This window comes from Abrus precatorius, unplaced genomic scaffold (assembly GCF_003935025.1).
Source record: "Abrus precatorius isolate BTA unplaced genomic scaffold, Abrus_2018 Scaffold8, whole genome shotgun sequence".
Taxonomy (NCBI): domain Eukaryota; kingdom Viridiplantae; phylum Streptophyta; class Magnoliopsida; order Fabales; family Fabaceae; genus Abrus; species Abrus precatorius.
In genome coordinates, this window is record NW_020874428.1 from 35,244,719 (window position 1) to 35,260,354 (window position 15,636).

The 15,636-nt window shown below is 30.5% G+C and overlaps 2 protein-coding genes and 1 non-coding gene across 4 annotated transcripts; all 3 read right to left on the reverse strand.

Moving 5' to 3' along the window:
- Positions 1–867: 867 nt before the first annotated feature.
- On the reverse strand, positions 868–4,773 carry LOC113847687 (protein NRT1/ PTR FAMILY 6.2). The gene is made up of 6 exons (XM_027476927.1): positions 4,697–4,773; positions 4,493–4,595; positions 3,158–3,375; positions 2,501–3,045; positions 1,938–2,281; positions 868–1,397 (listed from the first exon to the last, which is right to left on the reverse strand). The coding sequence occupies exons 1-6, from the start codon at positions 4,697–4,699 to the stop codon at positions 868–870; spliced, it is 1,743 nt and encodes a 580-aa protein (XP_027332728.1). The 5' UTR covers positions 4,700–4,773.
- A 7,198-nt stretch (positions 4,774–11,971) lies between these two features.
- Positions 11,972–12,053, reverse strand: TRNAS-AGA. The gene has a single exon. It is a non-coding gene; the product is annotated as a tRNA-Ser (tRNA).
- A 1,791-nt stretch (positions 12,054–13,844) lies between these two features.
- LOC113847380 (NHP2-like protein 1) lies at positions 13,845–15,457 on the reverse strand. Of its 2 annotated transcripts, XM_027476461.1 has the most exons (5): positions 15,379–15,457; positions 15,165–15,285; positions 14,973–15,076; positions 14,280–14,411; positions 13,845–14,143 (listed from the first exon to the last, which is right to left on the reverse strand). In XM_027476461.1, the coding sequence occupies exons 1-5, from the start codon at positions 15,379–15,381 to the stop codon at positions 14,117–14,119; spliced, it is 387 nt and encodes a 128-aa protein (XP_027332262.1). In that variant the 5' UTR covers positions 15,382–15,457; the 3' UTR covers positions 13,845–14,116. The 2 variants fall into 2 exon arrangements, with proteins under 2 accessions (XP_027332262.1, XP_027332261.1); XM_027476460.1 differs by lacking the exon at positions 15,379–15,457 and having other exon boundaries at positions 13,886–14,143; positions 15,165–15,291.
- Positions 15,458–15,636: the final 179 nt, after the last annotated feature.

Genomic DNA, 15,636 nt, shown 5'->3' on the forward strand with positions numbered 1-15,636 from the left:
ATAAAAAATCACTATAATGAATTTATACTCAATAATTTTTTAAAAAAAATTAAAAATTAAATTTTAACTAACATATTTAAGGGACCCAATTATTGATGGAATGTGTCGGAATTCATTATACATTATTTGTCATTGCCAGGATATTAAAAATATTAAAAACATTTTTCTTTAAATTAATTAGTTATAAATTAAAATATCAAATCACTAAAGAATTAAATTAGATGCGAATCTTTTCTTTTCTTTAAATTTTTCAAAAAGATAAATGATGTCAACAAATGAACACGTACGAGTCACGTAGATGGTTGATTTTTTTTTTCTATTTATTAATCTCTGAAAATTTATGAACCTCTTGTTCATATCTTAAAGTTCATGGTCATTATTTAAAAAGAAAAGATTAAATTCAGAGAATATCTTTATAGTTTTCATTTGGGAAAATTTACAAAATCTAGTATCAATCAACCGTGAGTAATGTGCTGGACCAAAATTTTCTTTTCGCATTATTTGATCATAATAATGATCATTAATCATATCTTCACTTGTTTATTAAATCATGTACACATGTCATACACGTGCACGAGACAAATTTGTTACACATTTACATTTGTAATTTATATATATATATATATCAGCAAGAAGAAAGGTAAAGGAAAAGTAGAAAGCAAGCCATGCAGAGAAAGATGTAAAAAGGGCTTCAAAGAGTAGAAAATATGTTACATGTTTATATAAACATAGAAGCCAACCCAAACATTATTTGTATAATATCACGAAGAAAAACCCAAACTCAACCCATTAATTCTTCGGATGCATACACATTAACAGCCTATCTACAAATGAACAAAACCATGATAACAACAATGAGTATAATCTTCAGCACTTCTCCTCACCTGAGGACCCATTAACATCACCCATTTCCAAACCTTGCTTAGGTTTCTTAGGCTTGTACCAAACTGCACATGCCACAAATGCTGCGAAATTAATGAAACTAAGTATAGTAAGCAATGCATAGAACAAATCAAGCCTGCCCTTGTTTATGTTGTCAGCTAGCCATCCTTGTCCATCTCTTGTGCCAGTAACTTTCTTAACAACTGAGACAAGGAAACTGCTCACAAAGAAACCAAGAGACAATGTTGTGAGAAAGAGACCCGTGCTCATTGTTTTCATTCCTTTTGGAGATTGTGTTATGAAGAAATCAAGTTGGCCAGTGTATATGAATGCTTCACCAGCACCAACCAAGAAGAACTGTGGTATCAGGAGGAAAACGCTTATAGGCAGTGTTGCCTGGTTTCCACTTACTCCTTTTGCCACTGACAAACGTTTCCTCTCGCATATAGATGCAGTCGCCATTCCAGAAATGGAAAATACAAGTCCAATTGCAATTCTTTGTAGGTTGGTAAAACCTGGGAGTGGAACACAGGGAGAAACACAATATATGTGTGTTAATTCATAATTAACACGGTTGCTTTCACTTTAAAGGTTAATGATTTGGTTCTAATATATAGTTTGTTAAATTAAATTATTTGTATCAAACTTTTGTATTCAGTTGACTATATAGTATATAGACACACATTTAATTTTGTGAGACACGATTACAACATGCATGTTACACTTTATGGGCTTCACATGCGTTTTGCTATATATAAATAATAATGTAATGATCATATATATCTTAATCATGGCAAAATAATTCCATATCGAATGACATTAATCCGGTTAACTAGGCTTAGCTGGGACATGGGATTTGATCGTGTGTTTAAATGTACAACTCATTTAAACCTCTCTTTAATTAATTTTTTTAAAATGATGATTTATGTTATAAATTTAATTATAAATTTATTAAAATAAAATAAAATAAAAAACTTACTAAAATCATAAGCTCGGTAACTAAATCTTCTAATATGGTTTGATAACAAGAAGCTTATGCATCTTTTCATTTATACCTGGTTTGCCTCTCCATTTTTTCCAAAGGGGCATTATGACTCTGTCATAAACAGCCAGAGTGATTAGTATTGCAGCCACAAAGAAGACTGTGAGAGAGCCTGCTGGGATCTGGAAACTCCCAATATTCCTTTCCATGGTGGTGGCTTGCTCAACTGAAAAGGTTATCATCTGTGCGTAGGTGGTCCAAAATATGATGGTTGTGGCCCACACGGGCAGAAGTCTCACCATCATTTTCACCTCCTCTACCCTCGTCAGTGAGCATAATTTCCATGGGTTTGGAGCAGAACCAGATAAATTTGTCTCAAAGTCACCTTCTGCTATAATAGCTGCTCTCTCCAAGAAACTACATGATTCAAAATATTTAAAAAAATTAGGAGAAAATTATTTAGATATCAAAATTCTATCATCGATTTTTTTAACATGGAATTAAAAATACATAATAAAAATTTATATATAGTATTTTTATTAAAATTTTCAAATTAAATATTTCTGATAAACCATTTTATTAAACCATACAAAAGGATTGGTGAACTCTCACAAGGGTAGATAAAGATAAGCTTACCGAAACTGATCACTGTGCTCTATTCTTGAACCCTCAGGAGTGTCCTCATACAAAGAGCCAACATGGTAAGGGAGTTGTATCTTCCTTTTCTTCATTGCTGCAACAATAACTTGACAAATATGGACAATGGGGCTTCCCAAACTCTTCTTGTATCTGTATCTTTTAGTTCCTGATAAGAACACCAAAATGGCTATGACCATAGAAACAGAACATATTCCATAAGCCCAACTGCGACTCACTTCATCTTGTATATAGACAAGTACTGTGACAGCTGCCAGTGTTCCGAAACTAATGAAGAAGAAAAACCTGTTGAAGAAATAGGCCATTTGGGATTTCTCCTTCTCATCTTTCTCATCAAATTGGTCAGACCCAAATCCTGAAACACTAGACTTGAGGCCACCAGTTCCTAGTGCAATAAGGTATAGAGCCAAGTATAAGATTCCCATTTGGAATCCATTGGCTGCTTTGCAACTGTCACTGTTAGCATGGCAAGGTGGTGGACGTAGCTGTGGCAATTTTGTTGAGATTGCTAGTGTAGCAGTACCCTGAAATCATCATAAAGCTTCCACTTTATATAAATGAATATGTCAAAATAAGGTTGATATTTTATGGGAAAAGTAACTGAATATGCTTAAAATTAATGATAATGTAACTGACCAGTGTTTGTATTGAAGCAAAGATCCCAATTGTTTTGTATCTTCCAAGGAAGGAATCTGCTAGAAAACCTCCCAGCAAACACAGGAGAAATGATGTGCCCATGAAGTCAGTCACAGTATTGGCTGCAGCAGAGCTTGGCAGATGCATGATTCCAATCATGTATGTCACCAGGTTGACTGCAATCCCCATGGTGGAGAGCCTCTCAACTATTTCAATCCCTGTAAGAATTTTGAGAATTACCTTATTGTAAGAATTAGTGTAACTTCGTTATTCTGTGAAAAATAATAATGACTTTGTATTTATTCTTCTGTGCATTAAAAAAAAGACCGAAAAGGGGTTGTAGAGAAGCAAGATGATTAGCTCATGTGTAGTATAAAAATAAAATAAAGTAAGATAATTGTGTTCGTTGGTAGAGGCTGTAAGTGAAAAGCGAAACCACAAATATTGAAAAAGGAGAAAATGAATGGAAAAAGTAGAACTCAACTTTTAGAAAGTGAGGTGATAAAGTGAGATGAAAAAGTTTGGACGAAATGGAATATCGCAATATTTATTCACATCATAGAGCTTATATGTAATATTATGCTCTTTTACTCCAAGTCGAAACAGAAAGTGACATATGAATTATCCGCAATCAAAAGTATGTAGGTGCTTTAGTTATTATTCCATTTGTTTTGTCTCCTTCCTCAGCTGCAATCATCAGCCCAAAACATTACACATGGATTACTACGGCAGGTTAACCTATAAAACCATTTATGGCCTCCAACTAACACATTAAACTACTAGGAGGGTTGACGTGTTTCAGTGTTAAAGTCTTGTCTATGATTCAAGCTACTGTTGCTATGCGGATGCGTGTTAGAAATAATAAAATTAAAATCATTTTCAGGCCTCTAACAATCACTTAAGCTTTTAAAAGAGTTTTTGATAATGCAAACTTCAGGTGAGAAGGGACGGATCCTATACTCCAGATTTGTACTTTTGTATACACCAACCAACATCTATCCGTTTCTACGTCACCATTTGATGAACCACCCAATTCCTCTTATACCCCTGAAATGTGTGAAGAAATCTCCGACTTGTAGCCAAAAAATGAAAATAAAAAGAAGAACTCTTTATCCATGTAAACATTACCATCCATTACTTCTCACAAGATGATGAAGGAAATTGTCATTTTAAGCCTGGTGAAATATATATTAATTGAATGCCACTTTCCTCTAATGTATTACACATATTCCGAGTCTTCTAAGAGCAAGTTGCATAATCATAATCAACATGAAATATAGGGGTTAGGATCATAACTGATAAGACTACTTCTACTACTCTATTAGAATTACAAACCTAAAATAAGAGCTGCAGGCACCCAACCGCCTGTTTTGGACCTGTCAGCTGGGAAGCCTTTATAGTCTACGGCATCTGCAACTGTCCAACTCATCTTCCCATCCTGAAATACGGGGACAAAAAGCAGGTAACATTTTAAGTTACATGCTGCCATGGAACAAAAGCTACTCACAAACATATCTCAAACACAATACTATTACTAACCATTTTCTAAAGTTCCACGAAGAGAAAAACTTATGCTAAAGTATAAAGCTTGGAAGCTTTGCTCTTCCAAAGTCTTTTAACTCACAACTTAGGTTTGTGGTGAGAGGTTCCCCATTTATAGGCAAAGTGGACGCAACAAATACCAATGAGAATCAAAAAGCGTCCTGCCACTATTCATTTGAGACAGATCACTGCTTAATTGTTTTTTTCATAAAGGTATGGATTAGGTTTGAGGCAATTTTTAGTGGTAGGTTTTAGGCTAGACTCAAACTCGTTTGTGATCAGATATTTATTTAAAATATTATTAAGTAAATATTAATAAAGGTAACGTTGATTGACCAAGAGAGAGAATTGGAGGAATAATGTGTGGAATCTAGAACATGCAAACCTAGCAGTATTGCAATCTCGTCTCTTCTTTTATGGTACAATGGATTGATTTGAGTTATGAAGGCTGTGAGCCACTCCACCTTTGCCCGACTCTTTGAAGTGCTTTTGCTACCCCACACATGACAAGGATCTCTATACCTTTAGCTTTTTTCTGTGTAGGTTTAAATGGCCAGGATATGCAGCTAGTAGCTCAATGTGTCAATAATGACTCTTGTTGTGAATTGAAAACCTTATAATTGTCGTGTTTAATTACATTAATTATTAAGGCTTTTAACTTTATAAACAGGTAGCTCCAACCTAACTGTCATTTTTTCAAAACAAAAAGGAGATTATTTGCACGCACGTTACTACTATGAGGGATAAACAATTGTTGATTGTTACAGAGGACCAAACTTGTAAAATTGACTAGCATACCCACTCCACACTAGAAATTCTTTTTCTTGTGTACCTCTCAATTCCTTCTCTTGATTTAACATTTGAGGGTTCAGGTTTGGCTGATTTCTTAATTTTCTATTATTAGTAAAATTATTCTTGTGCAACTGAACTCCACGTTGGACTTTAGAAATTGCAGTATTTTATTTTAACAGAAAGGGATTGCCATTAGTTGTTTTACTTTAATTCTCTCAACCATGGTGTATATTAATTGCTTAAACTATATAGATAATGAGCATTCTATTCCTATAAACCTTTTATTTCCTTTGCAGCCAAAAAAAATTGTGAAGGTTGGAAAAATATTCTTGGGTAATATCTGATTTTCTTTCACTTAATCATAATATTGTCGATTCACCAGCAGGACAAGACATTTATTTGATATAAAATACCAAAGCGGTGTAGCGTGGTGATATTCAAATACATAATCAGATAAACAACGTGAAAATTGGTGTTGACTCAAATAATTGATACTGAGTGGGTCCATAGAGTTGACAAAGAATCATCTCTATCTCTGAGACCGTTGCATGCGGAACATCGACCTCAACTAAGGATAATAATGTATTAGCATTGCCCACACAAGATCCATGTGAGCGGTAGTTCACGTGCAAGGCACTGCCACACGTACCAACAGACAGCACAAAGATAATTATGGCGTCCAACCATTAGACCAACATGCAACATGGAAAAATCGAAATCCACTGTTTTCGGATTCAGAGTGGCCAATCAAACACGCAATATCCTTTGTGGGTCGCCATACGTTGCTCTTCTTCCAACCACTAAAAACTAGTAAGTAATGTGTGATGGCCAAAAATATGAGACCAACAAGTAACGACCAGCGAGTATGTGTAGCAGCTATACCATGACTTTTAGTTCATTCCTTTTTCAGTTAGGACAATTCACTTGCATCCAACATGGTTAAGCTATTTCCAGACTCCTTCTATATTGGGCCTAATTCTTACTCTACAATATAATAAGCATCTGTTCTTGTATATTTTGTTTCATACACTTTCATACACACTCACCACATGAAATCATAACTATGGGTCACGCTTATGATTGAAAAAATACATTAATCTTTGACTTTTATATGTGGCACATTACACATATGTGAAGCTCTAGTATAACAGTTGTGTATCACCCACATCCAAACATTATATAACTAGCACATCACCTATTACATGTAACATATCTCTTGTTATTCTAGCCTTATGAGTATACCATTCCATAACTATTGTAAACCTTGCTTATCGGCTTTGTAACAATAGTATTCTTCAAAGTTCAATGGGTCTATCACTGTTATAAGTCAATTCTATTGATTCCACCCACTTAAGGAGATCCATATCTACTTTTTTCTTTTATCATGGCATATCCCAGTATGAAGGTTCCAAGTGCTCAGGACTCAATAATTTTTTTTATTAATTTACTAATAACTTTATTCTTTTCATTTCTATTTGTTTAGTACCCTAAAGTTATGTGGGTTGTCTCTCTCTTTTTTATGTAAGACTGTTGACTTGGCGGTACTTCTAGATTCTTAAATCCTCCACTACACGTAAAATCCGCCCAATTGTGAGCTTAGTTTGACAACTAAGCCACACCTGTGCTTGTGGGTTTTGCCTATCATTGTGTTTCCACATAATTCAAGCATGCAGAGTACCCTGTCATCTATATTTTTCTCTGAATAGTGACGTTTTATTTCCTGGCTAATCTTATTGTCAGGGTCAAAGAATTATCATTTTCAGTCTCTTTTTTTTTTTGTTATTTTGAAGAAAAAATTTATTAAAATTCGTTGAGCACAAACATCTGAATTATAAGAAAATTGCTCGAGCAAGAAAGAAAATAGATGGGGCAGTTCAATTGTGAATTAAATTTGTACAAAAGAAACCAACCATCTTCAAGTTTTGTTAAGAACGATTATGTCATAGGAAAGATTCACCTTTTTCTTTTTTATCGAAACATGCTTAACAAGTTGCTATAGTTGTCTGATTATTATTCTTCAATTCCATCAGACTTCCCATTTGCCCAACGTTAATATGTCTACACCTTATGATTGTTTTGCAGCTCTTCTGCATTTTTTAATATATAAAACAAAATTAGAAGCATTATTTCACATGTTCCACAAATATTACAAGAGCGTGTATCCTTTCAAATCTTTACTTATTCTCCAACATGCATGCATTTATCTAGTGTAAATGTATATCTTAATAATGTTTGTCTAAGACAATTTTTTTTCCAGTCACTTTGGAATGGCATGTGGTTAGATATTATTAATATTATAAAACCAAAGAATGAGTGGCAGCAAAATGTTGTAATGAAACACAAGCATGCAAATTTTCAGTATATGCTTGGTTGTATACAGGTATTGATTCAGCGTATCTCTTCTGCTTCCTATACATTTGTAAAGTTGCTATTATAAACAATATCAAAATTCACTTTAGTGCTGCATACAAGTTTTCACATCCCAAGTGGTGATTTTGAAAAGGCTTCAAAGTTCCTATCAATGAGTGCCAAGGTGTTAATTGTTGTGACTTTGCCTCTCAATAGTGGCATGAAAATAAATTATTTTCTAATGCGATAAGCCTCCCCGTGATAGGAAAACAACTGGCGATAATGCAAAACATGTGCAACTGGGGATAGTGTTTCGAAACCTGCAATTTCAATCGATAAAAAGAGAAGGTTGGTTGGTTTGATTAAATCTTATGATAATGACTTGGTTTTGTCGTAAGTCATTAGCATAATGGCGAGAATTAGTGAAGGGTGCACTAATGGTGTATAATCCGTTATATAACATTATTTTATTCCCACTAATAAGGAATCTTTATTCAATAACTTTGAAATGAGTGACTCTTAATTGTTTTTGAAAGTAGTATATTCAATTTTAGTGAATCTTAAAATTCAATGTTCACACTCATGAGTTGATGCTTCATAGAGGTAATTTGTCGCATGAAAATCCAATTCACACTCACTACAGTATATTTTTTTAGTTCCATTATGTGAATTTTCTTTATAGAACGAGGAAAAGGTGTCTCAATTCAAGGATAGTGTAAAAATACGAGATATATATACATCGATAAGAAAGGGAAAACATAATTAATATTTTTCAATAATCTCACATCCAAAAGTCGTTTTATGTATTAAATTTAAATGAACTTTTAAAATCATTTTCAAATATAAGGTGATCTTTTATCATCAAATTTTAAAATTAATTGCTTTTCAATATCTTAAAAATTAAAGTAATATTTAAATCAAGTATTTCTAGAAAGACTTAATTTAAATAAATATTTTTTAACCTCCTAAAACACTTTAAAAACAATTACTTTTGTTTTCGGTGAAAACATTTTGATTTACAGGATCTAGCGGACCCACTAATTTTATATAGCTGATGATGATAATGGAACAACAAAAATATATTTCCCATTAAGACGCTCTGATGTAATTTTATTCCGGATTAAATCCCAATAATATATATTTGCATAGTTGGTGTTCTTCTCTTTTCTTAATCTGCTAGATTAAGTTTTAGGGTTTATTAGAATTAAGAAATAGATCTAACGTTATTATTCTTATTAAAATTATTATTTTATTTTTATTATACTTTTATATTTAATTAGTGAGTTCGTATTTTACATCATACAAATATTACTAAATTAAATTAAGTTTTAAAATAAAAAGTAAAAAATTATGAATTAAAAAATAAAATGCTTCAATTATTAACATTAAAATTTGAGTATATTAAATATTATTAAATTCATAACTTTTTATATAAAAAAATAAGAAGACATGTATAATAAAAAAATAGTAACATATAAAAACACTCCCATACATAATATTAAAAAAAAAAAACACTCTTGTTATATGTAAAATTAGAAAGATAGATTAAATAAATTTTTAATTAAAAACTAGTAGAAAGTATACCGCATATTTGATGTTGTTTATTATTCTATATTAAAAATATCAGCAATCACATAAATTTGTAAAATTTTATTCAATATTAAAAAATATACTTTCATATATAATTATAAAAATTTTAAATCATTAATAATTAGAATTTTTTATTTTCTTTTAAAAATAGACTGTAATACGTAATACAATGTAAAAGATTAATAAATTTACATATTTTTACTAAAAATAGTTATGTTTATAATATGATTTAAATTTAAAGTTAGTAATATATATATATATATATATATATATATATTTGTATATTATATAAACTATTCAATTTAATTTAATAATGATATATATCGACAAAGTATTGAATAAAATTTTATAATAATGTAAAAGTCAGGTAACGTCAATGATAGATTTCAAAAAATAATTAATAATTAAATTTTATTGATTTCTGAATACATAATTTTAACTTATATTGTTATAAATTAATATGATAACATAATTAAATCAACTTTATTTGGATCAACTAGCAATAAGTTTTTCAACTTAATTCATTTAAACTAAAAAATTGAAATTTATTTATTTGTATATTATAAATTTACGTACTTGAGTAGCAAATTTTTAAAGACTGTTTTATTCTTTTGTAAAATTATGTGACTTTTTTTTGTCCTAAGTAATTTAATTTATATTTTTAAATAACTCCTCTTAAATACTGTTACTTAATTTAAGGTCATTTTAATTTACATTAAATTTAAATTTTTAAATTTAAATATTGGTATGTTATAATAAATTGAAGAAATCTCTCTAGCAAAAAACATCGAAGAAATCTATTTTTTTTAAAAAAATTAAATTAACAATATACCTTATATTTTAATTTTTTTATTGCTTTTAAATACAAGTGATTTAGTTAATTCTGATTTAAATTATATCAAATTAATAAACATAAAATATAAGTCTTAATTTAAATATTTTATTTTATAATTTTCTCTTTATTTCAAAAGCCCCATATATTTAGTTTATTCCCATACAGTAAAATAGGATTCCTGTTATTAACATTTAAAATATTGTTTATGCTTTATTCTTCTTAAAACACGTGATTTCATTATTTTATAATAATAATAATAATAATAATAATATAATCATTATCATCTTTCTTATCATATATTTAATTTTTATTTTAAAATTTCACTCGAATTTTAAAATATATTCGTTGTATGAGAGTATTAATATAGTTTTCATGATATTAATTGACAACTCAAAAAAATTTAAAAGTGTACAAAAAAGTTGCTTTTGTGTATTTCAACAGTTATGACACGTTTAGCTTGATAAGATAATATTATTAACTAGTCAATAATTTTGGACAATACAAAAATATACATGATGAATGATGCAAGAAAAAGTCAATACAAAAACATCCGTGATGTGTGAGACCAATAATATAATATTCATTATAGTAATTAATTACTCAAAATAAATTTAAAAAGGCTTAATATCAGAAAAAAATAAAAGTTTCAATTCTTATAAATGTCATTAATTTTTAATTAATTTTTTAAAATACTAACATTTGATCTTTGATATTTTAAAATGGTAAAAAGTTAATTTTTATTGTTAAAAAATTTCTTTATAATTTAGTTTCTAACACGGCAACTGATTTTTTTTTAAATTTTTTTAAAACGTAGCAACTAAATATTAATTAATGTTTGGTAAAAAAAAATAATTCTAACAATAGTGACAATTACAAAAACCTATAGCTGATTTAAATCGTTTAAAAATTATCCGATGAAAGAAAAATGCCAATCATTGATATAATTCAATAGTTATGACACACATTAATCTTGAAAAGATAATATTAACCTACTACTCAATAATTTTGGACTAATATAAAGTTTTACATGATGAAAAATTTTCACTAATAATGAATTTTAAGATCTGATTAATTAGTTGAAGAATAAAAATAAAAAAATATGGTAAGGCTGTATTTATGATATGTTTAATGAAAAACTTCAATCATGAAAACTTTAATCAATGCTCTTGTTAGTATTTTTTAAAATTTGATGATAAAATTATTTAATACTGTCGTGAAGTCGAGTGGATTCAAGGAACTTGAACTGAGTGAGTGACTCCATTCATAAAGCGTGGCAATCTCCTCCGCAGGACTTGCGTAGCTGTCTTGTTTATGAGGCAGATAGTGCTTCCTACTTCCTAGTCTCTTTTTTTTTTGTCTTCTTCGTTATATTCCCACCTACCAAATAATGTTACTTTCACTAACTATGCATCATAAATTGAAACTATTAATCATCTCCAAACACACTTTCTGTACAAAAGAATGCTTCCTTAACATTTTTGTGGAAAATGAGAGAAGAAATCCGATCAATATAGTCTTGACAGAAAGCTAAACACAAAAAAAAATAAAAATGGAACTGATGCATAAAAGAAACATGATAAAATGGCCGACAGCGCCATTAATCAAGCTGTGTTGTAGAAAGGGTGACCTTGATCTTGATGTATGTTTTGTTTTCAACCTAAATGATAAGTAGATATAACCCAAAAAAAAAAAGGAATATACAAAAACGTGAGCGGCAGGATTCGAACCTGCGCGGGCAGAGCCCACATGATTTCTAGTCATGCCCGATAACCACTCCGGCACGCCCACTTGCCGGAAGACATTTCGAATCATTTAATTCAACAATGAATAATTAATAAGTAATTAAAAAAGCTATCACCGTTAAAGGAACTTGATCGCATTTACCGCTTAGGCAAACAAAAGGTTAAAATTATTTATTTTATCTAAAGTGAACCTAAATTAAATTTGTAAAAATACAATTTAAATTTTTTTTTATTTGAAATTCGCTCAATCCATGAAACTTTCAAAGGTTTTCCCACAATTTTTTTTAATTAAAAGTGAGATTAATTGAAAAAAAGAGGGTCATAGTTATTAATTCCACCTTAAATTTTCTTTTTCAATTAAGTTATTGATATGCCCACACTTATCCTGGTAACAGAGTCAAAGTAGTTATAGGTCATTTGATTCGGATACAAGAACTTTCATATCCACCTAATAATCAATATTAATAAAAAAAAAATTAATAAGCAAAGCAATAGATGATATCACACACAACAAAATGAAGCCATTATCAAAATCGTACAATATATATATATACACATGGTCATTGGGAGAGGGGATGGAGATCGAGACAGGGGAAAAGATATAAAAATTTCCATGACTCAAGATTCGAACTCTAATTATCTACTTTATAACGTGTTCACTCCAATTACTCGAACTATACTGCAAAAGTTAATAATTAATATTGCTCAGGTGATAATGGAAGGAATCAACAAATTCAACAGAAACTCAAAAGTAAGAAAGTAAATAAAATTCCGGAACAATAAATTGCGAAAGTACCATAAATATATATGTTTCATATCAAAGGAGATTACTTTTATCTGAGTAACAAAAAATAAATGAGAATCATCTTCTAATATAAATCTAAAAATTCTTTCAATCAATCTAAATTTTTTATTTAATTTATATCTAACGATTGATAAAATAATAAATTATAATCTATTATATGTAAGTTAAATAAAAGATATTAAGTATAATTTAAAAATTTACACTAATACAAAAGGATATTGTTTCAAAATAAATATTAACTCTTATTATAAATAAAAAAAGTCAAAACTTAAAAAATGTATAAATATTTTTTAAAATTAGAACAAAATCTTATGTGTAAATAAAAAAATTTACATTAAATCTAAACTTTTTATTTAACTTAAATCTAATAGATTATAATTTATTATTTTACTAGCCTTTAAATAATAGTAAAAACTTACAGAAGATCCTTCCCTTTTAAAATTATGTAACTTACAAAAAGCCATATTATATTGGAAAAACTTATAATTTAAACTATTCCTCAGAGACACAACACATGTAATGAAATCAAGATTTCAATTTGTAGAGAAAAAAAAAACTTATCCCATTGAAAATGCAACTCGAGTCTAAGATAAGAACAATGTCTCCCTAGCTGCAACAGTACTCAAGAAATAATCTTGCAATAATGTTTGTCCAAACATCTTATTAAAAGACAAAATAAATCAATATAAGAATCCACTTACTGATCAATACTCTTATTGAATCAAGTTCTAACAAAAATATCCCATTGGCCCCACTTAATTTTCTTCCCCCTACAATCAAATTTTATTTTGGGTGGGGGGGCCTTCTGGATGAGAAAGCCAAGGGCGAAGATTTCGCACTCGGAAAAGGGTGTCAGCTTCGAATATTCACAAAATCCTTGGCAGATTATTTGATTTGTTTTATGATAGAAAATGGGAAATCATGGATGATATTCTGCTGGTTGTAGGCTTGTAGAATATGTACGGTTACCAATGCAAATAATTATTTTTTGTTTGTTTTCGTCGAAAAGAAACAAAATAAAGTATTCAGGTACTTCAAAATTCTCTTTTAATAACCAACATAAAATTGCACATAACAATACATTGTATCAGTTTAAAACATCAATCTATGTTGAATCAAGTTTAAAACATCACTCATACTAACTTAAAACAAATATACCACTTGCAAATAAGCTTTCACAGTAGTAAGAAAATTAATCAATACATAAAAGCCTATATGTGAACATAGCAACTCGTCCAGTCAAAGCCTCTCTGAAGGCGCAATCGCCAAAACTCAAGAAGCCCATCATACCGATTATGAATTTTTCAGATTAACAGCTTCTCAATAGCATCCTGCAAACCAACCAAATATTCAGATTTCAGAATACTTGTTCAATAAAATCGGCGTGAGAGAGAGATAATAAATAACAGTTGGTACTTGGTAGCTACAAGGAAATAGTTAATCGTGACAGAAAAACACAGTGCATACCTTTAGTTGCTGGATTTGGGACTTCAATTGACTTCCTTCATTGGTTGTCACAGAACAAGCAATCACCGGCCGTGTGACCCCACATGCACGCCCAAGTGCTTGTTTTGATGGGACAAACACATAAGGCACATTCTAAAAATTTCAAATGAACAATTTACATGATTATAAGCTCTAATTTCCGACAGACACAAATCACAGCTATGATAAATTAATACAAATCAGATTAAATGGTCAAAGATAAAAAAAAAAAAAAAAAAAAAAAAAAAAAGCCTTGCATTTTCCAATAAGCAACACGGGCAAGAAAGAATTGTAAAGTTATATAAGCTAAATTTTACCAATATAATGTCTCTGCAAGTGTTCATATTTATAGATGTTGTTCATTTTCATTGCACTATAACATTACTCTTCCTTGATGTGTAGGTGATCGCAGGGAAAAATAGGATAGGTGTGAATGCTCAAAGCAATTGGCTAGGATAATATATTCTGGTACAACAAAACTTGGCAAATCTATAAAACAAATTATGGATACGCTAGATAAGGGGCAGAGCATAACATATACTGTTCAATGTCCAGAGACAGTATAACGATAACAAACAGTTGCAAATAAAACATCTCCAAACACATTTACAAATAATAACAATAAACAGCCTGCTAGGACATGAAAGAATGCTCCTAATGAGAAAATGAAGATACCTTATCCTCAGCAAGTAAAGGAAGATGAAGAAGAATCTCAAGGGGCTCAGTATCAGCAGCCATAACAATGAACTCAGAAATGCCTCTGTTGAGGGTCTTAGTGGCTGCAATGCAACAGATAACAAATTAACTCAACGCAATAAAAACGATGTTGGCATTAAGCATGTGTAAGTGATATAGATAGCTAGGTACCTTCATTAGCACCCTTTTTGAGCTGTTTGTAGTTAGCAGCTTGTTGAACAAGGTCCATTATAGTTATTGTGAGCTGTGCATCGGCCAAAGGATATGCCTTTGGGTTCACTGCCTCTCCTGTCTGCATTTTGCGCACACAAACACGATTAAGAAAAGTCTACAACCCTTAATCAAATTAGATTTAGACAGAAGAAAGGAGAAAGAAAGAGAGTACCATTGTTGGTTGAAGACTTGAAGGGAGAAGAGGGCTAGGGTTTTTCTTTCCTGGAGAGAAAGTATACACACAACTGAGCCGTTATCACAACAAATAAACTTGAGACATGGACTTATGTGAATAGATGTCGGCGGTTCGTGCTCCTTTCTGGATCTTCCATTCAGCTCAAGCCCATTTTCGTGGTACAGCCCATAATAACGTATTTTGAGGCCCGGCAACTTATTGGCCATATAGATCTTTTCTAATATTTCCACTAGA